At 54.4% G+C, this 23,974-nt stretch overlaps 2 protein-coding genes across 18 annotated transcripts in view; one reads left to right on the top strand and one right to left on the bottom strand.

Moving 5' to 3' along the window:
* Window positions 1-421: 421 nt before the first annotated feature.
* DOCK6 (dedicator of cytokinesis 6) overlaps window positions 422-23,974 on the top strand; it is a 62,953-nt gene continuing 39,400 nt past the window's right edge. For 9 of the 16 annotated variants that reach the window (XR_012428400.1, XM_074025920.1, XM_074025918.1 and 6 more), the window contains exons 1-14: window positions 422-537; window positions 9,239-9,326; window positions 10,011-10,186; window positions 10,417-10,485; window positions 10,719-10,848; window positions 11,881-12,093; window positions 14,611-14,696; window positions 16,962-17,028; window positions 17,128-17,559; window positions 19,142-19,222; window positions 19,317-19,470; window positions 19,655-19,782; window positions 19,888-19,981; window positions 20,836-20,998. Coding sequence is in view for 15 of the 16 variants with exons in the window: in XM_074025920.1 (XP_073882021.1) it covers window positions 494-537; window positions 9,239-9,326; window positions 10,011-10,186; window positions 10,417-10,485; window positions 10,719-10,848; window positions 11,881-12,093; window positions 14,611-14,696; window positions 16,962-17,028; window positions 17,128-17,559; window positions 19,142-19,222; window positions 19,317-19,470; window positions 19,655-19,782; window positions 19,888-19,981; window positions 20,836-20,998 (1,925 nt within the window). In the remaining variant the exon portion in view is untranslated. The remainder of the gene's footprint in view (window positions 538-9,238; window positions 9,327-10,010; window positions 10,187-10,416; window positions 10,486-10,718; window positions 10,849-11,880; window positions 12,094-14,610; window positions 14,697-16,961; window positions 17,029-17,127; window positions 17,560-19,141; window positions 19,223-19,316; window positions 19,471-19,654; window positions 19,783-19,887; window positions 19,982-20,835; window positions 20,999-23,974) is intronic. The other 7 variants (XM_045379040.3, XM_045379035.3, XM_045379034.3 and 4 more) reach the window with 2 other exon arrangements.
* Window positions 21,101-23,714, bottom strand: ANGPTL8 (angiopoietin like 8). Of its 2 annotated transcripts, none has more exons than XM_065535376.1 (4): window positions 23,335-23,714; window positions 23,036-23,197; window positions 21,492-21,601; window positions 21,101-21,386 (listed from the first exon to the last, which is right to left on the bottom strand). In XM_065535376.1, the coding sequence occupies exons 1-4, from the start codon at window positions 23,692-23,694 to the stop codon at window positions 21,359-21,361; spliced, it is 660 nt and encodes a 219-aa protein (XP_065391448.1). In that variant the 5' UTR covers window positions 23,695-23,714; the 3' UTR covers window positions 21,101-21,358. The 2 variants fall into 2 exon arrangements, with proteins under 2 accessions (XP_065391448.1, XP_005588064.3); XM_005588007.3 differs by having other exon boundaries at window positions 23,398-23,714.

The following is a 23,974-nucleotide window of genomic DNA, read 5'->3' as shown; positions in this document are numbered from 1 at the left end:
TCCCCTCACTAAACCCCGGGAGCCTGGGGTCCACCTAGCCTGGGTCTCGGCGCCTCCCTTCCCTCCCTCCCGCCTCAGGCTCAGTTTCTCCAACCCAGCACCCAGGGTGGAAAGAGCGCCCCGCCAGCCGGGCAGTCTGGGGCACCCCCAGTCTGGGTCCCAGCGCCTCCTTTCCCTAACTTCCCTCCTCAGCCTCAGTTTCCCCAGCCCTTCTCCTAGGGTAGAAAGAGCGTCCCCCGAGCCCGGGAGTCTGGGGCCCACCCAGCCTGGATCTCGGGGCCTCCTCTCCGTCCCCAGCCTCAGTTTCCCCAGCCCCCAGGACTCCAGGCGACCCCTCCGGCCGGCAGGGGCAGCACGGAGCGGCCCGGGCCACCCGGAAGGGCCCCGCCCCCGCGCCGGCCCCGCCCCGCCCCGGCTGCCCAGAACCGGCAGGCGGCAGCGGCGGCGGCGGGGCCGGGACGCGGGGCGGCGGCGGCGGCGGGACGCGGGGACCATGGCGGCCGCCGAGCGCCGCGCCTTCGCGCACAAGATCAACAGGTAGCGTGGCCGCGGGGCCCCCTCCCTCCTCCCCCACGTGGCCCGGCCCCGCCCCGGGGCGGTGTGACCCTCCCCGCCGGGGCGCCCCCAATTAAACCCCTTTCCGCCTCGGCCCGCGTCCCGCCACCTTCCTCCGGCAGGGGCTGGGAGCGGGAGAAGGCGGGGAGGCCCGCGGGGGTCCCGGCGGGGGTCCCAGATAGGAGTCGCGTCGGGGCTGGGAGCGCGATGGCGGCTGCAGTTCTGCCTCCGTGACGCGCGGGGGTGTGTCCGGAGGGCTTCGCGGAGGAGGTGGCGCGGGGTTGCGGATGCCGGGCGCCCCCTGAACTCCCTGCGCGCCCCGTCCGCCTCTCTTGGCCCCTCACTGTCCCCGCGCCCTCGGAGATCGGGGTGGGCCGGACTTTCTGTTCCCTCCTCAGTGCCTGGTTTGGGGCTCCAGGCTCAGAGATTTGGGGACAGAGATGGGCTCCTTGGTGGCGTTTGAAACCCCTTGAGGAGTTTCCTGTGCCCTTCCCCCTCCAGGGTCCGGTGCTCAGCTGTCGGGGGGAGAAAGGGGACAGCTGTGGGCGCTCCCCCACCTTCTGCTTCAGGCTCTCCCAGCACGGGCTGGACCGCACTGGGGATGGATGGGTGATTGAATGGAGGGAGTGGGGGCTGGGGACAGAACCAGCTGGTGGGCAGACAGGGGAGGGGACAGGCCCCAGGCGCTGGGAGATTCATTTCCGTGGCCACTGGGGATTGTGAGAGTCACAGCCTGGGAGGGGGATATCAGACTCTTTGGGGCTGAAAAGCCTCGCCCCCAGTTGGCGGGGGCGGGTCTTTGCGACAAGGGTGCGTTCAGAAACTAAGGTATCCTCTCCCCGGGGGACCTGTCCTGTCTGCCCCCAGGTGAAAAAGCTGCCCTGTGGGTTGGGCGCTGGTCTCCTGGAGAGAAAAGATCCCCCTCTTGGGATATAGTAGCAGAGAAAGACCAGAAGCCTGATCAAGTAGATTACCTGTCAGTGACAAGTGCTGTGGGGACAAGAAGACAGGGAAGGGGGATGGGAGGGTGGGGGCTGCTTGAGATGCAGGAGGTGGGTCAGGAAGGCCTGGATGAGCAGGTGCCTTTGAGTAAAAACCTCAAGGAGATGAGGGAGGGATCGACACCTGTTTGTGGGGGAAGAGTGGGAAGGGTTTGTGCAAAGGCCCTGAGGCAGGAACAGAGAGCTGGAGGGGGACAGTAGTAGTAGAATGTACAGGGTCTTGTGGGCTGTGCAGGGGACTTTGACTTTTGACCCCAAGTGAGGTGGGAGCCATGGGGAGTTCTCAGCAGAGGAGGGAAGAGACCTGGTGGCTGGGGCATAATGGCTGGGCAATTTTTATGTTCTATCATTATCTTTATCTGTAAATTGGCATTCTGTCTTAGACCTTTGGCATCTCTGAGGATGCAAATACTATGGCTGTCTGTTTATTTTTCTTTTTCTTTTCCTTTTCTTTTTTTTTTTTTTTTTTTTTGAGACAGTCTTGCTCTGTCACCCAGGCTGGAGTGCAATGGCACAATCTCAGCTCACTGCAAACTCTGCCTCCCGGGTTCAAGCAATTCTTGTGTCTCAGCTTCGTAAGTAGCTAGGATTACAGGTGCCTGCCACCACACCCGGCTAATTTTTGAATTTTTAGTAGAGAGGTTGTTTCACCATGTTGACCAGGCTGGTCACAAACTCCTGACCTCAGGTGATCTGCCTACCTCCCAAAGTGCTGGGATTACAGATGTGAGCCACTGCGCCCAGGCTGTTTTTTTTTTTTTTTTTTTTAATACAGGCTGTCACCCAGGCTGGAGGGCAGTGGTGATACCTTGGCTCACTGCAACCTCAACCTCCCAGGCTCAAGTGATCCTCCTGCCTCAGCCTCCCAAGTAACTGGGACTACAGGTGTATGCTGCAACACTTGGCTAACTTTTTAACCTTTTGTAGAAATGGGATCTCACTATCTTGCCCAGGCTGGCCTCAAACTCCTGGGCTCAAGTGATCCTCCTGCCTCAGCCTCCCAAATGCTGGGATTACAGGCATGAGCCATTGTGCTCAGCCTGCTGTCTGTTTCTTTGCATTTTGGTCTGTATGTCCAAAATTTGGTCTGTGTGTCCAAAATAGCTGGGCGTGGTGGTGGGTGCCTGTAATCCCAGCTACTTGGGAGGCTGAGGCAGGAGAATCGCTTGAATCCGGGACGTGGAGGTTGCAGTGAGCTGAGATCGCGCCACTGCGCTCCAGCCTGGACGACAGAGACTCCATCTCAAGAAAAGAAAAAAATAAAAATAAAAAGAGAGGGAGAGAGAAAGAAAAGTGGAAATTTCTTTTTTTTTTTTTTTTTTTTGAGACGGAGTCTTGCTGTGTCTCCCAGGCTGGAGTGCAGTGGCGTGATCTCGGCTCACTGCAAGCTCCGCCTCCCGGGTTCACGCCATTCTCCCGCCTCAGCCTCCCAAGTAGCTGAGACTACAGGCGCCCGCCACCACGCCCGGCTAGTTTTTTGTATTTTTAGTAGAGACGGGGTTTCACCATGTTAGCCAGGATAGTCTCGATCTCCTGACCTCGTGATCCACCCGCCTCGGCCTCCCAAAGTGCTGGGATTACAGGCTTGAGCCACCGCGCCCGGCCGAAAAGTGAAAATTTCAAAGAATAATTAGAAAGCAAAGGGCAGGGAAACGGCCACTTGGTCAATTTCCTATGGGGACCATCTCCACCTTCCTGGCTCCCTCCCCCATTGCAGCAGCCCTACCTGATCTGGCCTGTTTTAGGTTGTCATATAAACTAAATCATGGGATGTTGCATCCACGTGCCCAACTTTGCTCACTCAGCATCATGTCAGGAAGGCTCAGCTGGGCCATTGCCTGCAATCCTTTTTCGTTGCTGGGTAGTACTCCCCTGCCTCGGGCATTTATTTCCCCATCTTTGGTCAGTGAACATGTGAGTTTCACTTTGGAGCTGTCATGGTCAGAGATGTCAACATTCTATCCTGGCTAACATGGTGAAACCCCGTCTCTACTAAAAATACAAAAAACTAGCCGGGCGTGGTGGCGGGCGCCTGTAGTCTCAGCTACTTGGGAGGCTAAGGCGGGAGAATGGCGTGAACCCGGGAGGCGGAGCTTGCAGTGAGCCGAGATCACGCCACTGCACTCCAGCCTGGGAGACACAGCGAGACTCCGTCTCAAAAAAAAAAAAAAAAAAAAAAAAAGAGATGTCAACATTCTTGGCCATGTGTTTCCTTCTGAGTATCTACACCTTGGAGTGGAATTGCTGGATTGGCATATTTTCAACCTTGCTTAATAATCACAGATGGTTTTTTCTGTGTGTGTGTGTGTGTGTGTGTGTGTGTGTGTGTGTGTGTGTGTGTACGTTTGTGTTTATTAGAAATGGGGTCTCACTATGTTGCCCAAGCTGGTCTTGAACTCCTGGCCTTGTGTGATCCTCCCATCTCAGCCTCCCAAAATGCTGGGAATGTAGACATGAGCCACCACACCTGGCTTATAGATGGATTTTTTTTTTTTTTTTTTTTTTGAGACAGAGTCTTATTCTGTTGCCTAGGCTGGAGTACAGTGGAGCAATCTTGGCTCACTGCAACCTCCACCTCCTGGGTTCAAGTGATTCTCTTGCCTCAGCCTCTCGAGTAGCTGGGATTACCAGCATGTGCCACCATGCCTGGCTAATTTTTGTATTTTTAGTAGAGACAGGGTTTCACCATGTTGGCCAGGCTGGTCTCAAACTCCTGACCTCAGATGATCTGCCCACCTCGGCCTCCCAAAGTGCTGGGATTACAGGCATAAGCCACGGTGCCCGCCTTGTTTTTTTTGTAAGAGACAGTGTCTCTGTAGCCCAGGCTGGAGTGCACTGGTGCAATCACTGCAGCCTCAAACTCCTGAGCTCAAGCGATCCTCCCACCTTGGCCTCCCAAAGCAGTGGGATTGCAGTTGCGAGCCAACATGCCTGACTCTCATGGTTGTCATCTATGTCTCACCTTGGTGTAAAAACAGGTCAGAGGCCGGGCACAGTGGCTCACACCTGTAATCCCAGCACTTTGGGAGGCTGAGGCAGGAAGATCATGGGAAGTCAGGAGTTTGAGACCAGCCTAGTAAACATAGTGAGACCCCCATTTCTACCAAAAAAAAAAAAAATTTAATTAGCCAAGAATGGTGGTATGCACCGGTTGTCCCAGCTACTCGGGAGGCTGAGGCTGGAGGATTGCTTGAACACAGGAGGCCGAGGCTGCAGTGAGCCGTGATTGCACCACTGCACTCCAGCCTGGGTGACAGTAAGACCTGTCTCAAAAACACACACACACACACAAAAACCAAAAACAGGCTGGACACAGTGGCTCACGCCTGTAATTCCAGGAGTTTGGGAGGCTGAGGCGGGTGGATCACCAGAGGTCAGGAGTTCGAGACCAGCCTGGCCAAGATGGTGAAACCCCATCTCTACTAAAAATACAAAAAATTAGCCAGACGTGGTGGCGGGCGCCCCTAATCCCAGCTACTCAGGAGGCTGAAGCAGGAGAATCGCTTGAACCCAGGAGGTGGAGGTTGCAGCGAGCTGAGATCACGCCACTGCACTTCAGCCTGGACAATAAGAGCAAAACTCTGTCTCAAATAAATAAATAAAAAAAAATAAAAACAAAAAACAAAACAGGGTCGGAAATCCCAGCTGCCTAGGATTGTCTTTGAAGACAACCTGGTGGCAGCAAGCCCTAATTAAGCACTTTCTGGGTACAAAGCCTTACACTCAGAACAGCTCGAGAAGGTGGGCAGTGGCCAGAGCCCTGAGGCTGAGAGACTGATGGTCACTCATCCATGTTCAGCGGCTTCGTGCAGAGTCCTGTGATGCAGTCAGCTGGCTCTGCGGCCGTGGTGTTGCAGGCCTGGCGTTTTCCCACTGCAGGGGCCTCTCTCCAAGGCCGAGGGGAAAATGAAGCTGGAGGCCCAGGCGTCCTTCCTCCCCTCTCCCTCCGCTGGAGCAGCAGCTGCAGAACAGCTGGGACCAGGGTACAGCTTTGTCCCCTGTCTCAGCATCTTTTGTAAATTATCCCCCAGCCCCTGTGTGCCCAGGGTTCTGGAGGCAGCAGCCCGACTTTGGGAATTTCAAGACAAAAGCCCTAATTTTTCACATCCTTTGAATGCCCTACAAGTGCCTTTCTCAACCCCACAGTCAGTAGAAGCAAGAATCCAAGACCGTTAAGAGTGAAAATGGATCGAATATGGGGATGGAGGAGGGTGACCGGGATCTCCAACTAGAGACCTCCACATTGTATGAAGGTCATGATCAAGTTTTGGTTCTGACCCATACGATTTTTTTTTTCCTTTTTTGGGGCAGAGCCTCACTCCGTCGCCCAGGCTGGAATGTAGTGGTGCAATCTTGGCTCACTGCAACCTCCACCTCCTGGATTCGAGTGATTCTCATGCCTCAGCCACCCAAGTAGCTGGGATTACAGGTGCGTGCCACCACACCCAGCTAACTTTTGTATTTTTAGTAGAGATGGGGTATCACCATGTTGGCCAGGCTGGTCTCAAATGCCTGACCTCAAGTGATCCACCCACCTCGGCCTCCCAAAGAGCTGGGATTACAGGCGTGAGCCACCGCACCGGGTTAATTATTTTGTTTTGTTTTGAGACAGGGTCTTGCTCTGTCATTCAGGCTGGAGTCCAGTGGCACAACAATCATAGCTCACTACAGCCTCTACCTCCCATGCTCAAGTTATCCTCCTGCCTCAGCCTCCTGAGTAGCTAATTTTTAAATTTTTTGTAGAAATGGGGTCTCCCTACAACTTTGTCCCCACCTGGGGAGGCTTGTTGATAACCCAGCTCTTTGGTGAGCACTAGGTCCATGAGTGGCTGAGAGATACGTGTATTTACTTTTAATGTTGTTCAGGGTCCAGTTTACCCAGTGGCATGCCCAGGCTGGTCTTGAACTCCTGGCCTCAAGTGATCCTTCTGCTTCAGCCTCCCAGAGAACTTGGGATTAGCGGTGTGAGCCACTGTGCCTGGCTGAGCACAACTTTTTATTATGAAAATTTACTGGCCAGGCGTGGTGACTCACGCCTGTAATCCCAGCAATTTGGGAGGCCGAGATGGGCGTATCATGAGGTCAGGAGATCGAGACCATCCTGGCTAACATGGTGAAACCCTGTCTCTACTAAAAATACAAAAAATTAGCTGGGCCTGGTGGTGGGCGCCTGTAATCCCAGCTACTCAGGAGGCTGAGGCAGGAGAATGGCATGAACCGGGAAGGTGGAGCTTGCAATAAGCCAAGATTGCGCCACTGCACTCCAGCCTGGGCAACAGAGCGAGACTCCGTCTCAAAAAAAAAAAAAAAAAAAAAAATCTACAATTACACAGGGAATTGGGAAGCAGAAGGGAGTAAGACCTGAAAACCCAGGCAATCAGCTTCTCTATTTTAAGAGGGACTGAGGTCCAGAGAGGGTATCCTACCTGGCCAAAGTCACACAGCCAGATGACCTGGGGCTTTCCCTCACTCAGCAGATTTGGGCAAGTTGTAGAAGAATACTGGAAGGGACTCACTCATTTTTTTTTTTTTTTTTGAGATGGAGTCTCAGTCTGTCGCCCAGGCTGGAGTGCAGTAGCGTGATCTCTGCTCACTGCAAACTCCGCCTCCCGGGTTCCCGCCATTCTCCTGCCTCAGCCTCCCAAGTAGTGGGACTACAGGCGCCTGCCACCACGCCCGACTAATTTTTTTGTATTTTTAGTAGAGATGGGGTTTCACTGTATTAGTTAGGATGGTCTCAATCTCCTGACCTCGTGATCTGCCTGTCTCGGCCTCCCAAAGTGCTGGGATTACAGACACGAGCCACTGCGCCCAGCGGGACTCACTCATTCTATCAAAAAAATGTACTAGGCAGGCGGATCACTTGAGGTCAGGAGTTCGAGACCAGCCTGCGCAACATGGCAAGACCCTGTCTCTATTGAAAATAGAAAGATTAAACAGGCTTGGTGGTATACACTGTAATCACAGCTACTTGGGAGGCTGAGGTGGGAGGAGGATCACTTGAGTCTGGGAGGCAGAGATTGAAGTGAGCTGATATCGTGCCAGTACACTCTAGCCTGGGCAACAGAGCCACCCTGTCTCAAAAAAAAAGTAGGTCGGCAGCGGTGGCTTATGCCGCTAATCACAGCACTTTGGGAGGCTGAGGCAGTTGTATCACCTGAGGTCAGGAGTTTGAGACCAGCCTGGCCAACATTGTTAAACCCCATCTCTGCTAAAAATACAAAAAATTAGCCGGGCTGGTGGCACATGCTTGTAATCCCAGCTACTCAGGAGGCTGAGGCAGGAGAATCACTTGAACCCGGGAGGCGGAGGTTGCAGTGAGCTGAGATTGTGCCATTGCACTCCAGCCTGGGCAACGAGCGAAACTCCGTCTCAAAAAAAAAAAAAAAAAAATGGAGTGAGTGCCTAGTACGTGCAAGGCCCTCTTTGGGGGACACACAGCCCTAGCTCCTGCCTTCTCTCCCTGAGAGACCCCACGGAGCGGGAGTCTCCACACTCAAAGCATGAAACCCAGTCTCAGGTCCTTTGTACCTGCTGTGCCCCCTGCCGGGCACCCTCTACCCCCGGGTAACTGCGTGGCTCTCTCTCGTCCCCTCCTGAGCTCAGCCAGAGGAATTGGAGGCCTGAGCCATCCCTGTGCCCATTGGTTCTGCTCCGCATTCCTGCAGAGTCCCCTCTACTGCCAGTCTTGCCCCTTTACCCCCATCCTCCTTGATTTTTTTTTTTTTTTTTTGAGACAAAGTCTTGCTCTGTCGCCCAGGTTGGGGTACAGTGACGCAATCTCGGCTCACTGCAACCTGCACCTCCTGGGTTCAAGCGATTATCCTGCCTCAGCCTCCTGAGTATTAGCTGGGACTACAGGCGTCCAGCTAATTTTTGTATTTTTAGTAGAGATGGGGTTTCCCCTTGTTGGCCAGGCCCATCTTGAACTTCTGGCCTGAGGTGATCCGCCCGCCTCAGCCTCTCAAAGTGCTGGGATTACAGGTGTGAACCACCACACCCGGCCATCCTCCCTGATTTTGAAGGCCTGCTCAGATCCAGGTGGCCCAGGAAGGCCCCAGGGCCCACCTTGGTTGCATGGGGTTACTTAAAAGGCCTCCCAGTTCTGGGCCCCCCAGGCCAGGTTGACCTCTGACACAATGGCCTCATCTCAAGATCTCTGTGACTTCAGGCCAGGCCCCAGGCTCCGCCCTCCCCAGTAACCCTGTGAAGTCAGGGCATCAGCTACAGATGGGTAAACTGAGGCTCAGAGGTGGAAATGACTTATCCAGGCCCCAAAGCAAGGATGGGAAGGGATGTATGTTCTGAATGGGGTCCCGGGGCAGAGCTGGGTGTGTTGGGGAACAGCAGGGTGGACAGAGGTCCCCCAGATGAGGGAACAGAGGCCAGGGACCTGTGGGCCTCCCTCCAGACCTGGAAGGCCACAGGCCCAGCTGGGAGGGGAAGGAGTCCGTGATGGCTTTAAACCCCACTGGTGGCAGCATTCCCGTCTCCTGATCTGTGCTTGATGGGGAAGAGGTTGGGGAAACTGGGAGCTGGGGGCTCTTAAAGCCTCAGCACTCCTGGTTCTCTTGGCCCTTGGCCTATTTATTCCTTTCCACAAGTTGAATTTTCCTCCTAGCAGGAATCTGTCGGCCCCACTGCCTGAGTTTTCCCCAATGGCCCCCTCTCTGTCTTTGCAGGACGGTGGCCGCAGAGGTGCGGAAGCAGGTGTCCCGGGAACGCAGTGGCTCCCCCAGCTCCAGCAGGCGCTGCAGTAGCTCCCTGGGAGTAAGTAGTTGGGGGGTCCACCTCCAGCCCCCTGCCTTCTCTCAGACAGAGGTAGGGGCTTCCTTGGCCTAGGTTCTATCCCACCCCCTCCCTCCTGTGGCCTGTCCTATGGGGAAACCAAGAGAGACCCAGCAGTGTCAGGGGAGGGAGTCCCTGCCCTGGTCCTCGTACTGTCACCAATTCCTGTGGCCACTCTCCCTGCAGCTGCTTGTCACCCTGTGGGTGGTCCAGGGGGAGTGGCTCCCCGCTGATGTCCCCCACCTCCAGCCACCTGGACCACCCAGATGGGGATGGAGGAGGGAAGTTGGGGACGGGAGTGGCTTTCGCCTAAGAGGGGTGGGGCCATCCATGTTGCCCAGAGGGTTGGGAGGGATTTAGGAATTGTGTCTTGCCTGGCCTCTGTCAACATTTCTTTCCTTCCACTGTTAGTTTCTGCCCTTCCAGGCATGGGGTGTGATTTCCTTCCTGGAGCCCCTGGAGGGAGGGGCAGGGCAGGGAAAGCTGAGGTGGGGGTGGAGAGTCTGAGGTCACCCTCCTCCATGGCTCCTCCGTAGCTCCAACACCCTCCATGGCTCCCACCGCCCTCCTATTTGAGTTTGAAGCCAGCACGCACCCACCCCTGCCTCACGCCTCCACTCTCAGCCTCCAGGGCAGTGCGATCACAGCCACTTTGCTCCAATCCAGGTCCCACTGACTGAAGTTGTCGAGCCCCTGGACTTTGAGGATGTACTTCTGAGTCGGCCACCAGACGCTGAGCCCGGGCCCCTCAGGGACCTGGTCGAATTCCCAGCTGACGACTTGGAGCTGCTGCTGCAGCCCCGGGAATGCCGGACCACAGAGCCCGGGATCCCCAAGGATGAGTGGGTAGCCCCACACCCTCTCGGCCTGTGATTCCACTCTGTCTCTGCCATCCACGTCAACCGCCCGAGTTCAGCTCCTGGCTGGGCCGTGACCTTGGACAAGCCATGCTTTTTCTCTGAGCCTCCGTCTCCCCCTGTCTGGAATAGGCAGGACAGTGCTAACCTTACAGGCTAGCAGAAGGATTCGCAGAGACCCTGCCTCTGTTTACCCTGATCTTCTTTTACTGCAGAAAACTGGATGCTCAGGTGAGGGCCGCAGTGGAGATGTATATCGAGGACTGGGTCATCGTCCACAGAAGGTGAGTCTGACTTGGGGGCAGCTCAGGGGGTTCGGAACCCAAAAGGGCTGAGCTGATGTCTGCAGCTGGTCCTACTGTGTATCTGCCCATTGTCCCTGCAAGAGCAGGCAAACTTGTCAGGTAGAGCACGAGGAGGGTGGCTTCGTAGGGGCCGAGTAGCTGTGTCGGAACACACTGGGGAGCCCCTGGGGGCCCTCAGCCCTCCCTACCTGCCCAGCCCCGTTTCCTGCTAGGTATCAGTACCTGAGTGCAGCATACAGCCCCGTCACCACGGAGACACAGCGAGAGCGACAGAAGGGCCTCCCCCGCCAGGTCTTTGAGCAGGATGCTTCTGGAGACGAGAGGTCCGGCCCTGAGGACTCGGTGAGGAATTCCCTGGCTGGGGTCACTGAAGGGGTATGTGTGGAGACTCCAGTCTCAGGTTTTGGTCACATGTGACAGGAAATGACCCAAACAGTCTTGAGCTCAAAAGGAATTGCATCAGTCCCCATGAGTAAAAAGTTAGGGGTCATAATTGTAAACATTTATTGAGTGCTTAGGGTATACTAAAGGCTTTATATGTGTCCTCTCCTTTCATCCTAGGAGTCAGGGCAGCCATTACACCCAGGTGAGGAAACTGAGGCACAGCAAGGTTCTTAGAGGCCTTGAGCCTGTATTTTGTCAGTCAGCATTTACTGGGCACTTACTGTATACCAGCCGTAATTATTCCAAAGATTATTGTTGTTTTCATTATTATTATTATTTTAAGTAAGTAATTATTTTGAGATGGAGTCTCACTCTGTCACCCAGGCTGGAGTACAGTGGCACAATCTCAGCTCACTGCAACCTCCACCTCCTGGGTTCAAGCGATGCTCCCACCTCAGCCTCCTGGGTAGCTGGGATTACAGGCATGGGCCACCATGCCGGCTAATTTTGTTATTATGTTTAGATGTACATGGGGAAACTGAGGCCCTTAGAGTTGGGGGTCAGAGACTCAGTGTCACAGAGCTGAGCTGAGATTTGATCCAGTGCAGGAAGGTCAGGAAGAACTCTCTCCTTCCCTGGCAACAGTGAACAAAGTCCCAGGGAAGGCTCTCATTGGCCCAGCCCAGGCCCTTGGAGCCAGTCCCTAGGGTGGGTGGATGTGTTCTGATTGGCCAGATAAGAATCACCTGAAGCCCCAAATGTGGGATAAAGAGTAGCCTCCCCCAACAATGGTAAAAATTGGGAGGCTCTCCAGACAGAAGTTTCTGGAAAGAGGGTAGGCAAAACCCCCACGTGATCCTTAGAGTGATGACCCTCAGCCCCTGACCCTCAATTTCCCCATCTCTAGAATGAGTTTGAGGACACTCTCACCAGAGTGTGGTGAGGGTGTATACAGCTGGCACTCAGTGCTTGCGCATTGTCCACTGGCAGAATGACTCCCGGCGCGGCTCAGGCTCCCCGGAAGACACCCCTCGAAGCAGTGGTGCCTCTAGCATCTTCGACCTGAGGAACCTGGCAGCTGACTCATTGCTGCCCTCGCTGCTAGAGCGGGCGGCCCCAGAAGATGTGGACCGGCGCAATGAAAGCCTTCGACGGCAGCACCGGCCCCCGGCCCTGCTTACCCTCTACCCAGCGCCTGACGAGGTAGGTGCCCCTTCCCAGATATCAGCCAACCAGCTTTTACTGGGTGCCTATTGTATACTTCATGTTTATTCAATAGATTCTATAGATGGACATCTACTATATACCCCTATAGTAATCTAATCAGCGTTTATTGGGCACCTACTGTATATCCTATGTTTATTAAATAGATTCTATACGTGGACACCTACTATATACCCCTATATTTATCCAACCAGCATGTATTGGGTGCCTACTGTATACCCTATGCTTATTCAATAGCTTCTAGGCCAGGCATGGTGGCTCAGGCCTGTAATCCCAGCACTTTGGGAGGCCAAGGTGGGCAGATCACTTGAGGCCAGGAGTTCAAGACCAGTCAACATGGCGAAACCCCATCTCTACTAAAAATACAAAAGTTAGCCAGGCATGGTGGCGGGTGCCTGTAATCCCAGCTACTCAGGAGGCTGAGGCATGAGAATCGCCAGAACCCGGGAGGCCAAGGCTGCAGTGAGCTGAGATCACCATCACTGCACTCCAGCCTGGACAACAGAGCAAAACTCTGTCTCAAAAAAAACAAAACAAAAACAAAAAAAGTAGCTTCTGGCTGGGCGTGGTGGCTCATACCTGTAATCCCAGCACTTTGGGAGGCTGAGGCGAGACTCAAAAAAAAAAAAAAAGATAGCTTCTGTATATGGACACCTACTGTGTACTTTTATAGTTAGCTAACCAGCATTTAGTGGGCACCTACTGTATCTCCTAAGTTTATTCAATAGCTTTTATATGTGGACACCTACTATATACTCCTATATTTATCCAACCATCAACACCATAGGAAAGGTAAAAACATATATAAAATAAATTTTTTTTTTTTGAGATGAGTCTCGCTCTGTCGCCCAAGTTGGAGTGCAGTGGCACGATCTCAGCTCACTGCAACCTCCACCTCCTGGATTCAAGCGATTCTTCTGCTTCAGCCTCCTGAGTAGCTGGGACTACAGGCATGCGCCACCATGCCTGGCTAATTTTTGTATTTTTAGTAGAGATGGGGTTTCAACATGTTGGCCAGGCTGGTCTCAAACTCCTGACCTTGTGATCCACCCACCTCAGCCTCCCAGAGTGCTGGGATTACAGGCATGAGCCACCGCACCCGGCCAGAAAATAAATTTTTAAAAATTATTTATCCAGGCCGGGCGCGGTGGCTCAAGCCTGTAATCCCAGCACTTTGGGAGGCCGAGGCGGGTGGATCACGAGGTCAGGAGATCGAGACCATCCCTGGCTAACATGGTGAAACCCCGTTTCTACTAAAAATACAAAAAACTAGCCGGGCGTGGCGGGCGCCTGTAGTCCCAGCTACTCGGAGGCTGAGGCAGGAGAATGGCGTGAACCCAGGAGGCGGAGCTTGCAGTGAGCCGAGATCGCGCCACTGCACCCCAGCCTGGGCGACACAGCGAGACTCCGTCTCAAAAAAATAAAAAAAATAAAAAAAAAAAAATTATCCAACAAGCATGTATTGGGTACCAACTGTATATCCCTATATTTATTCAATACATGAATGCCTACTGTATAGTTCTCTATTTAATCAACCAATATTTATTGAACACCTACCACATATGCCTATTTTTATCCAACCAACACTTATTTGGTACCTAGTGTATACTCCTGTGTTTGTATTTAGCCATTTATTGAGTGCTTACTATACACACCCATATTTATTCAATCAGTACTTATTGGGTACCTCATTGGGTATATATCCCTATTTCGCCAATCAGCATTTATTGGATGCTTTCTGTATGTGCTTATGTTCATCCAACCAACTTTTAGTAGGTACCTATTGTATACCTCTATAATAATTTGACTAACATGTTTGGGTACCCACTGTATTGTTGGCATTGGGGATATAGCCATGGATAGAGAGACCCAGTCCCTGCCTTCAGAGTTCACTGGTGGAGGAGAGACCTCTCTACTAGGAGCTTATAACCCAGACAGAGTAGTGCCATGATGAGGTGCTGGTAATTGTCCCTCACACGGTCCTCAGTGTCCCAGCCACCATGGCTCCTTACACTAGGACATTTTGGGCACTTGAAGAGGTTCCTGCCCAGCCCTCAGGGATCATGGAGGACTTCCTGGAGGAAGGGTTGGCTAAGCTGCAATCCCAGCTACTCCAGAGGCTGAGGCAGGAGAATCACATGAACCTGGAAGGCAGAGGTTGCAGTGAGCCAAGATCACACCACTGCACTCCAGCATGGGCGACAGAGTGAGACTCCATTTAAAAAAAAAAAAAAGCTTCTATACATGGACACCTACTATGTACCTCTATATAGCAGAAGTATATATGAACAGTGAGCAGACATTAGCCAGACAAGGAGGAGCGGGAGAAGACGGGCATTCCAGGCACGGGAACAGCATGTGTAAAGGCTCAGAGGCAGGGACAGAAAGACGGTTAGTCAGGCTGGGGTAGAGCTGGTCTGAAGCTGGGCATTCCAGACCCTTCCTGGAGGATGTCCCAGCTGCTCCCCCGCAGCTCCTGCTCCCGACTCTTGGCAGGACGAAGCCGTGGAACGCTGTAGCCACCCAGAGCCACCCCGCGAGCACTTTGGACAGAGGATCTTGGTCAAGTGTCTGTCACTCAAGTGAGTGTACCGATGTATCCCTCTTCTTAGATGCGTGAAAGGACCGTGTGGGTTCCGGTGGGGTACACACTACATGAGCAGTGCCATTACCGTGTGCAGCCCTGTCACCTATGTGGCCACCTGTGGACTTTTACAGGGGGAAGTAAGACTTCCTTTTTCGTTATCCCAAGTCGCCAATTCTTAAGTGCCAATTGTATGCCAGGATCAGTTCTCAGCCTTTCATGTATATGAACCCATCTAATCTTCACCACAACCTCATGAAGTGGGCAAAGGTGGGGAAACTGAGGCACAGAGTGGTAACATCATGGTACCAAGACCATACAACTTGTGAGGCTGCAGTCTGGCGCTTGCCGGCCCTGCTGCTGGGATCCAGGGTTTGGCTGGGAGGCTTTGGGGCGGGTGCTAGTGACCCTGGGCCTGGCTCTCAGCCCCCTCCACACCAGCCCCCAGGGAGCAGCAGAAGTGCGTGGGAACAGAGTTGAACAGGATGTGGACTTGGACCTGAGCCTGGCCCTGCCTCTCCCCACCCCGAGTTCCTGCCTGGATCGGGGCAGGAAAGGGAGGCTCCATGCTGGCCTGAGGCCTGGGTGGGCCTCCTGCCCTAAACACAAGGATTGGGAACTGGCTCTGTGGGCTCATCCAGTCATTCAACAAACACTTACTGGCCAGGCGCGGTGGCTCCCACCTGTAATCCTAATACTTTGGGAAGCGAGGCAGGCGGATCACCGGAGCCCAGGAGTTTGAGACCAGCCTAGCCAACATGGCAAAACACCATCTCTACTAAAAAAAAAAAAAAATTAGCCAGACGTGGTGGCAGGCACCTGTAATCCCTGCTACTCAGGAGGCTGAGGCAGGAGAATCACTTGACCCGGAGGGCGGAGGTTGCAGTGAGCTGAGATTGTGCCACTGCACTCCAGCCTCAAAAAACAAACAAAAAAAAAACATTTATGAAGTCCCTACTGTATACAGGACATATAACCATGTAATGACCACACAGAGCCAGGATAAGTGACACTGAAAGTGTGTAGAGTCCTGGAGGAGGCTCCTGACCCAGCTTGAGGGGTAGGAGCGGGTATCTGGGACAGCTTCCCTTGCAGAGGGACGTGTACGTGGAGACTCAGTGAGGAAGAGGAGCTGGCTGAATAGAGAGGATGGAAGGGATGTAACGGGGAGCGCTCAGTGTTTCAGTTTGGAGGTGCATGGTGAGTGGAGGCCAGCAAGGTAGAGTAAGACAGGGAAGGACTTATGGTGGCCATTCAGGTGAGCGAGATGGGAACTCCATGCAGCGTGACAGTGGTGGCAGATGACACCCCAGAGAGGAGAGACGGGGAAGCCCAGAAGTTGAGAATTTCAAGATGTGGGGATTGTTGAGCCCAAAACTGCCCCCATGCCAAATGAAAAAGGGCTGTGGTTGCAGGGAGGAGGAACTCTGTGTGAGTTACTTACTAAGGGTGTAGGAAGGGAGAAAAAAAAGTTTCAGTGTCGGCCGGGCACGGTGGCTCACGCCTGTAATCCCAGCATTTTGGGAGGCCGAGATGGGCGGATCACGAGATCAGGAGATCGAGACCAGCCTGGCCAACATGGTGAAACCCTGTCTCTACTAAAAACACAAAAAATTGGCCGGGCACAGTGGCTCATGCCTATAATCCCAGCACTTTGGGAGGCCGAGGTGGACAGATCACGAGGTCAGGAGTTCGAGACCACAGTGAAGCCCCATCTCTACTAAAAACACAAAAAATTAGCCGGGCGCAGTGGTGGGCACCTGTAGTCCCAGCTACTCGGAGGCTGAGGCAGGAGAATGGCGGGAACCCGGGAGGCGGAGCTTGCAGTGAGCTGAGATCGCACCACTGCACTCCAGTCTGGGTGAGACAGCGATACTCCATCTCAAAAAAGAAAAAACAAACAGAAAATTAGCCAGGCGTGGTGGCACGTGCCTGTAGTCCCAGCTACTCAGGAGGCTGAAGCAGGAGAATTGCTTAAACCCAGGAGGCAGAGGTTGCAGTGAGCCAAGATCGCGCCACTGCACTCCAGCCTGGGCAAAAGAGCAAGACTCTGTCTCAAAAAAAACAATAAAAAAAAAAACCTTTAGTGCCTCAGTTTCCCCTTTTGCAAAATGAGATGTACCTTTTCTGCAAGCCCTTAAGCGGCGGTTCCATGTGGCCCAGTGGGAGTCAGATGCCCTCCACCTTGGGCCCCAAGAGGGAGTGGGGCGTGTGGATGGCGGGAAGTATTAAGGAGAACCCCCTCCCTCCCATTTACTTGTAGGTTTGAGATTGAAATTGAGCCCATCTTTGGGATCTTGGCTCTGTATGACGTGCGGGAGAAAAAGAAGGTAGGAGCCCCTTTTTTCTCTTTCCTCCCCTTCCTCCTCCTTGTTGGGGGGCTGTGGGCTTCCCAGAGGTAGTGGCCCAGCTGCCTCTGGTGTCCCCAGATCTCGGAGAACTTCTACTTCGACCTGAACTCGGACTCCATAAAGGGGCTGCTTCGGGCTCATGGCACCCACCCTGCCATCTCCACCTTGGCCCGCTCTGCCATCTTCTCCGTGACCTACCCCTCACCTGACATCTTCCTGGTCATCAAGGTGCCTGCTGGGGCTGGGCAAGGGGGTGGTAATACCGAATGCCTGTCACTGGTTCAGTCCCTGCCTTCACAGAATGAAACAGATACATCACCAAGAAGGGTAATCAGGGCTGTTGCCGGGGTCACACAGGCCAGGAGGAGGTCCCTAACCCAACTCAGGTGGGGAGAAATCACCGAGGGCTTCCAGGGAGAGGCAACAGTTGAGCTGAGAACCATAAGTGGGCAGCCTGGGAAGAAAAACCATCCCTGGGCACATGTGACAGGCTGGGGTCCTCGGAGGCAGGTGAGATGCTGTTGGGAAGTTTACGGACAGATGAAAGACCTAGTTGGCACCCTCGTGAGATTTTCTGTTTCTGGGAGTGAGGACAAGTTGCTTTTCTCAAAATCTTCAATTAGGTTGCAATGATGTGTCCACAGGCAGGTGCTGCTACGGTCACGCTTCACAGGGATCCCACCTTCAGTCCTCACCACAGGCCCCAAGGTGGAGGGGTGCTATGGCTCCCATTGGGGAAACTGAGGCACAGAGTAGCTAGGGTCCCACTGCCCAGGGTCTCACAGCCCCTGAGTGGTCAGGATTGGAGTCTAGGCCTCATGGCTCAGAGCCATGTCCAGAGTGGCCTCTGTTTACACTAACAAAGAAAAATGTAGGGAAGGCCAGGCACGGTGACTCATGACTGTAGTCCTAGCACTTTGAGAGGCTGAGACCGGAGGATCGCTTTAGCCCAGGAGTTCGAGACCAACCTGGCCAACATGGTGAAACCCATTCTCTACTAAAAATATAAAAATTAGCTGGCGTAGTAGCAGGTTCCTGTAATCCCAGCTACTGTTCAGGCTCAGGCAGGAGAATTGCTTGAACCCGGGAGGCAGAGGTTGCAGTGAGCCGAGATTGCACCATTGCATTCCAGTCTGGGTGATAGAGCGAGACTCCATTTCAAAAAAAAAAAAAAAAAAAGCCAGGTGTGGTGGGTCATGCCTGTAATCCCAGCTACTTAGGAGGCTGAGGCAGGAGAATCGCTTGAACTCAGGAGGCAGAGATTGCAGTGAGCTGAGATCCCACCATGCACTTCAGCCTGGGCAACAGGGGAAACTCTGTCTTTAAAAAAAAAAAAAAAAAAAAAAAAGGCCGGGCGCGGTGGCTCACGCCTGTAATCCCAGCACTTTGGGAGGCCAAGGTGGGCGGATCACGAGGTCAGGAGATCGAGACCATCCTGGCAAACATGGTGAAACCCTGTTTCTACTAAAAATACAAAAAAATTAGCCAGGTGTGGTGGCGGGCGCCTGTAGTCCCAGTTACTCAGGAGGTTGAGGTAGGAGAATGCCATGAACCCGGAGGGGGCGGAGCTTGCAGTGAGCGGACATCACGCCACTGCACTCTAGCCTAGGCGACAAAGCAAGACTCTATCTCAAAAAAAAAAAAATTTGCATGGCAAGCCGGGAACGTGATGGCTCATGCCTGTTATCCCAGCACTTTGGGAGGCAGAGGTGGGGGCATCACTTGAGCCCAGGAGTTTGAGACCAGCCTGGGCAACATAGCGAGACCCCTGTCTCTATAATACATACATACATACATACATACATAAATGTAAATAAATAAGTAAATGTAGGGAAAATATCACCAGCTAAAGGTGGGCTTGGAGTTTGGGAGTGGATCTGAAGAATGGGAGGGAGTAGCCACCAGGCAGGTCAAGCACTAACCCTTGATCCTAAGGACAGTGGGAGCCATGGGAGGTGTTAGAGCAAAAGCCTTCATATGATAGGAGTGTCTGAGGGCCCATGAGGGGTCCTGGAGGCTGGGGAGGGGAGTCAGTAGGAGGGAACAGAGCGTTCGGGCGGCGCCTCACTGGATTCATTCATCTGCCCCGCAGTTGGAGAAGGTGCTTCAGCAAGGGGACATCAGTGAGTGCTGTGAGCCTTACATGGTGATGAAAGAAGTAGACACAGCCAAGGTAAGTGTGTGGGGGCTGAACCAGGGGCAGGCCAGATTCCTGACTCAGCAGGGCTAGGATGCTGAGCTGGCAGGGGACGGGGGTCTCCCCATAGAACAAAGAGAAGCTAGAGAAGCTGCGCCTGGCGGCTGAGCAGTTCTGCACCCGCCTGGGCCGCTACCGCATGCCCTTTGCCTGGACGGCCGTGCACTTGGCCAACATCGTGAGCAGCGCTGGGCAGCTGGACCGGGACTCTGACTCGGAGGGCGGTGAGGAGGCGGGGCTAACAGCCCTGGGGCGGGAATAGGGGCGGGGCTAAAGGGTGGTGCTGACAGGCCTGGGGCGGGGCTACGGAGCGAGTGGGGTGCGCCCTCTGCTGGCCGAACTGTGCCGCCCCTGAGTCTCCTTGTTTCATCTTGGTCCCCCTTTTGTCATTGTCACTCCCTCCTCTAGAGCGCCGGTCAGCTTGGACAGACCGCCGCCGTCGGGGGCCCCAGGACCGGGCGAGTAGTGGGGACGACGCCTGCAGTTTCTCTGGCTTCCGCCCAGCCACGCTAACTGTCACAAACTTCTTTAAGCAGGTGTCCTACCCCGGGGCCAGGGACTCCCCCTCTCCCCGCTGGCTGCATCAGCCCTGGGGACCCCTAGCCCCCTGGCCCAGGCTGACAGGAGCGGGTCCCATGTAGGAGGCTGAGCGACTTAGTGACGAGGACCTCTTCAAGTTCCTGGCTGACATGAGGCGCCCGTCGTCCCTGCTGCGGCGACTACGTCCTGTGACTGGTGCGTGGCACACCCCGTATACAAGAAGTATCACTCTCACTCAGTCACTCAACAAACCTACACTGAGAGCACCTACTGTGCCAGGGGCATCAGAGACCCAACCGTGACCTTGATAGACAAATCCCTGACCTCGGGGGCTAACTGTGCCTTCTAATGAGGACCATAGACAAGAAGCAGAATTAATAAGATGGATATAGGTCGGATAATGGTTGGATAATGGCAGCAGGGCAGGCAGGGGTCCTGGGGGCAGAGTTGATCAAATGTAGGGGTAAGGCTGGGGTGCAGTGGCTCAAGCCTGTAACCCCAATACTTTGGGATAATGAGGCAGGAGGAAGATAGTTTGAGTGCAGGAGCTCAAGACCAGCCTGGGGGCCAGGTGCAGCGGCTCATACCTGTAATCCCAGCACTTTGGGAGGCCGAGGTAGGCAGATCACTTGAGGTCAGGAGTTTGAGACCAGCCTGGCCAACACGGTGAAACTCCGTCTCTACTAAAAATACAAAAATTCACCTGGTGTGGTGGCACACACCTGTAATCCCAGCTACCTGGGAGGCTGAGGCAGGAGAATCACTTGAACTGGGGAGGCAGAGGTTGCAGTGAGCCAAGATCGCCCCACTGCACTCCAGCCTGGGCCACAGAGCCCGATTCCACTTAAAAAGAAAAACAAAAACAAAAACAAACTGTAGGATGAGAGACAGCAGAGTTGAGGGCAATCTCTGGACTTGGCACCTGAGGGACACAGCCCCCCGTCCGCAGAGAACATCGTGGGAGAGCCTGCCCTGACTCCACAGCCCAGACAGGGTGGACTGGGCCGGGAGGCTCCCGGGCAGGTGCAAACCGGTTCTTCCCTTCCCAGCCCAGCTCAAGATCGACATTTCTCCAGCTCCGGAAAATCCCCACTTCTGCCTCTCCCCCGAGCTGCTTCATATCAAGCCCTACCCGGACCCCAGGGGCCGGCCCACCAAGGAGATCCTGGAGTTCCCTGCTCGCGAAGTCTACGCCCCCCATACCAGCTATAGGTACGGCATCTGGGGCCCAGCTGGGCACTTGACTGTGAGGTATTCGTACATCATGCTGGGTGTGGGTCTCCCTAAGCCGAGGACACACACAGACACCCTGGGTGAGATGCCACGACTCTGCTTTAATAAGGGGGGTGTGTAGGTATGAAAGGGTACACATCCTTCCTCCACCCCTCCCCAATGGGGCTACGTCCTCTGCCTTTGTCCCTGCCTGCGTCTGTCTCTGCTCTGTGCTCAGAAGTGGGGCCGGGCGCCCTGGCTGATCCCAGTGAACAGGCAGCTCCTCCCTGTTCAGGGGCCTCATGGGGCGTGGAAGTGTTCCTTGCAGCATGGTTGGTCCTCAGTTCCATCCAGGCAGATTCAGGCTGGGAGCGCCGCTTTGTGGATTCTGGGGAGGGAGATGTGGCTTATCCCAGGTGAGGGGGCCCCTTTTCAGCTGCCCTGTGCACCCCCCATCCAACTGCCCTGCCTCCCAAACCCCCGCCAGGCTCACCTCTCCTGGATCTGTCGCAGCCGATGCTGCTGTGCCACCATCTCCCGCCTCTGCCGCTGCACGTGGCCTGTGAGGGCCCACAGGATGTGGCTCTGCTTGTCAGCGTGAGCCTGTGGGGGTCAGAATGGAAACCTCAGCTGACGGCCACCTCACCTCCCATCTCCTGACCCCCTGCCCTGGCCCCCCTATTGTATCTGTGTGACCCAGCAAGTCAGCAATGCTCTTTGGCCTCAGTTTCTCCATCTGTACAATGGGGATAAAATAGGACTCACTTCATGGGGAGGTGATAAACATCGTATGGATTTTTTTTTTTTTTTTTTTGAGACAAAGTCTCGCTCTGTCACCCAGGCTGGAATGCAGTGACATGATCTTAGCTCACTGCAACCTCCGCCTCCCGGGTTCAAGCAATTCTCCTACCTAAGCCTCCTGAGTAGCTGGAACTACAGTCACGTGCCACCAGGCCCAGCTAATTTTTTGTATTTTTAGTAGAGACGGGGTTTCACCGTGTTGGCCAGGCTGGTCTCCAACTCCTGACCTTAAGTGATCCACCCGCCTCAGCCTCCCAAAGTGCTGGGATTACAGATGTGAGCCACCAAGCCCGGCCATTGTATGGATTATTAAAGGGCATAGAACAGTGCTGGGTACTTATTGGGTGCTTACAAAATATTACTAGTTTCTCTAGTAGTAAGAATTTATTGGCCAGGTGCTCACACCTGTAATCCCACCACTTTGGGAAACCAAGGTAGGCAGATCCCTTGAGGTCAGGAGTTCGAGACCAGCCTGGCCAAAATGGTGAAATGCCATCTCTACTAAAAATACAAAAATTAGCTGGCGCACCTGTAATTCCAGCTACTCTGGAGGCTAAAGCAGGAGAATCACTTGAACCCAGGAGGTGGAGGTTGCAGTGAGCCAAGATCATGCCACCGTATTCCAACCTGGGTGACAGTGAGACTCTGTCTGATTAAAAAAAAAAAAAAAGGCCGGGCACAGTGGCTCAAGCCTGTAATCCCAGCACTTTGGGAGGCCGAGACGGGCGGATCACGAGGTCAGGAGTTCGAGACCATCCTGGCTAACACGGTGAAACCCCGTCTCTACTAAAAAATACAAAAAACTAGCCGGGCGAGGTGGTGGGCGCCTGTAGTCCCGGCTACTCGGGAGGCTGAGGCAGGAGAATGGTGTAAAAACCCGGGAGGCGGAGCTTGCAGTGAGCTGAGATCCGGCCACTGCACTCCACCCTGGGCGACATAGCGAGACTCCGTCTCAAAAAAAAAAGGATTTATTGAGCGCCAACTGTGTGCCCGCCCCATGCTGAATATTTCACCTGCATTGAGTACCTGGCCCTACTGTGAGACACCAGGTATTGCCCTTATTTGCAAATGGAAAACTGAGGCACACATAAGGACTTGGTTTTTGTCTGGGGATATGCAGAATAGAGGCCACAGAGCTGGGAGGCTGATCTGGGAGGTCTTTGGGACTTAGGTGCAGAAGCGAGTTCTGGCCGGGGATCAGGGTCTCAGCCTGCTAGGGCTGGGGGAGCCCCTTACCTTTAAGACCTCAAATTCTTGGTAGGCAGGGCCCAGCCAGGCGCTCCTCAGCTGGACTTCTAGCTGCCGCACGCTGTCCTGTAGCACCTTCTGTGCCTGGGCCACCTCCTCCAGCACCTCGGCTATGGCCTCTGCCTTCAGCTGCAGAATATCCTCCTCCATCTGCTTAATAAACAGGGGGTCACTAGTAGGATGACCAACTCATCTTTGTGTACCTAAGGATTTGCCTGAGTTTATTGCTGAAAATCTTGTATCCCAGGAATCCCCTCAGTCCTGGGCAAACCAGGATGGTTGGTTACCCTAGACATGAACTCCTCTTTGAACTCCTGGCCACCCCACAGTGTCGCAGCTGCAGTGCCCACCTGAGTCTCCAACAGGCTTGCCCGAAGTTCCTGGGCTGCATCCCGGCCCCGGCTGACCTCCTGCCCCAGGAGTTCCACTGTGCGGCCATAGAGACCCAGGCTGTTCCTGGCCTTTGTCAGCCGTCCCTCCGTGGTCTTGTACACACCATTGAGGGCCTGGCCCAGCTGCAGGGTCCCGTGGAAGAGCAGGGTCAGCTCCTCATGCTCTGCCAGTTCTGGGCTGCTCACGGGGGCCGCTGAGGCAGGCTGGATCACCATTGCCAGGACCCACAGCAGGCACAGAGCAGGCACTAGCATGACTGAGGGTCTGAGTGTGTAGCCACAGCACCGCCACTGAAGCCTTTTATGTCTCACACCACCACTGATCCCCAGTCAATCGTTAACTGGCCAGCCGGGTGCCCCACATTGCACAAGGGCCTGGCGGTGGTGCGATAGTTGCATCATGCGAATGTCCGGCTGGGCCACGCCGGGATCACGCTTCCTGGGGCTCAGGGCCCGGTGTGGGTGGGGGGCATTGGGAAAGGATGGGCCCCAGACCCCGCTGGGAGTTCCTGAGACTCACCATGCTGAGCCTGTT

This window comes from Macaca fascicularis, chromosome 19, assembly GCF_037993035.2.
Source record: "Macaca fascicularis isolate 582-1 chromosome 19, T2T-MFA8v1.1".
NCBI lineage: Eukaryota > Metazoa > Chordata > Mammalia > Primates > Cercopithecidae > Macaca > Macaca fascicularis.
The sequence above is the reverse complement of the archived record's forward strand: the minus strand, read 5'-3'. Positions and strand labels throughout refer to the sequence as shown.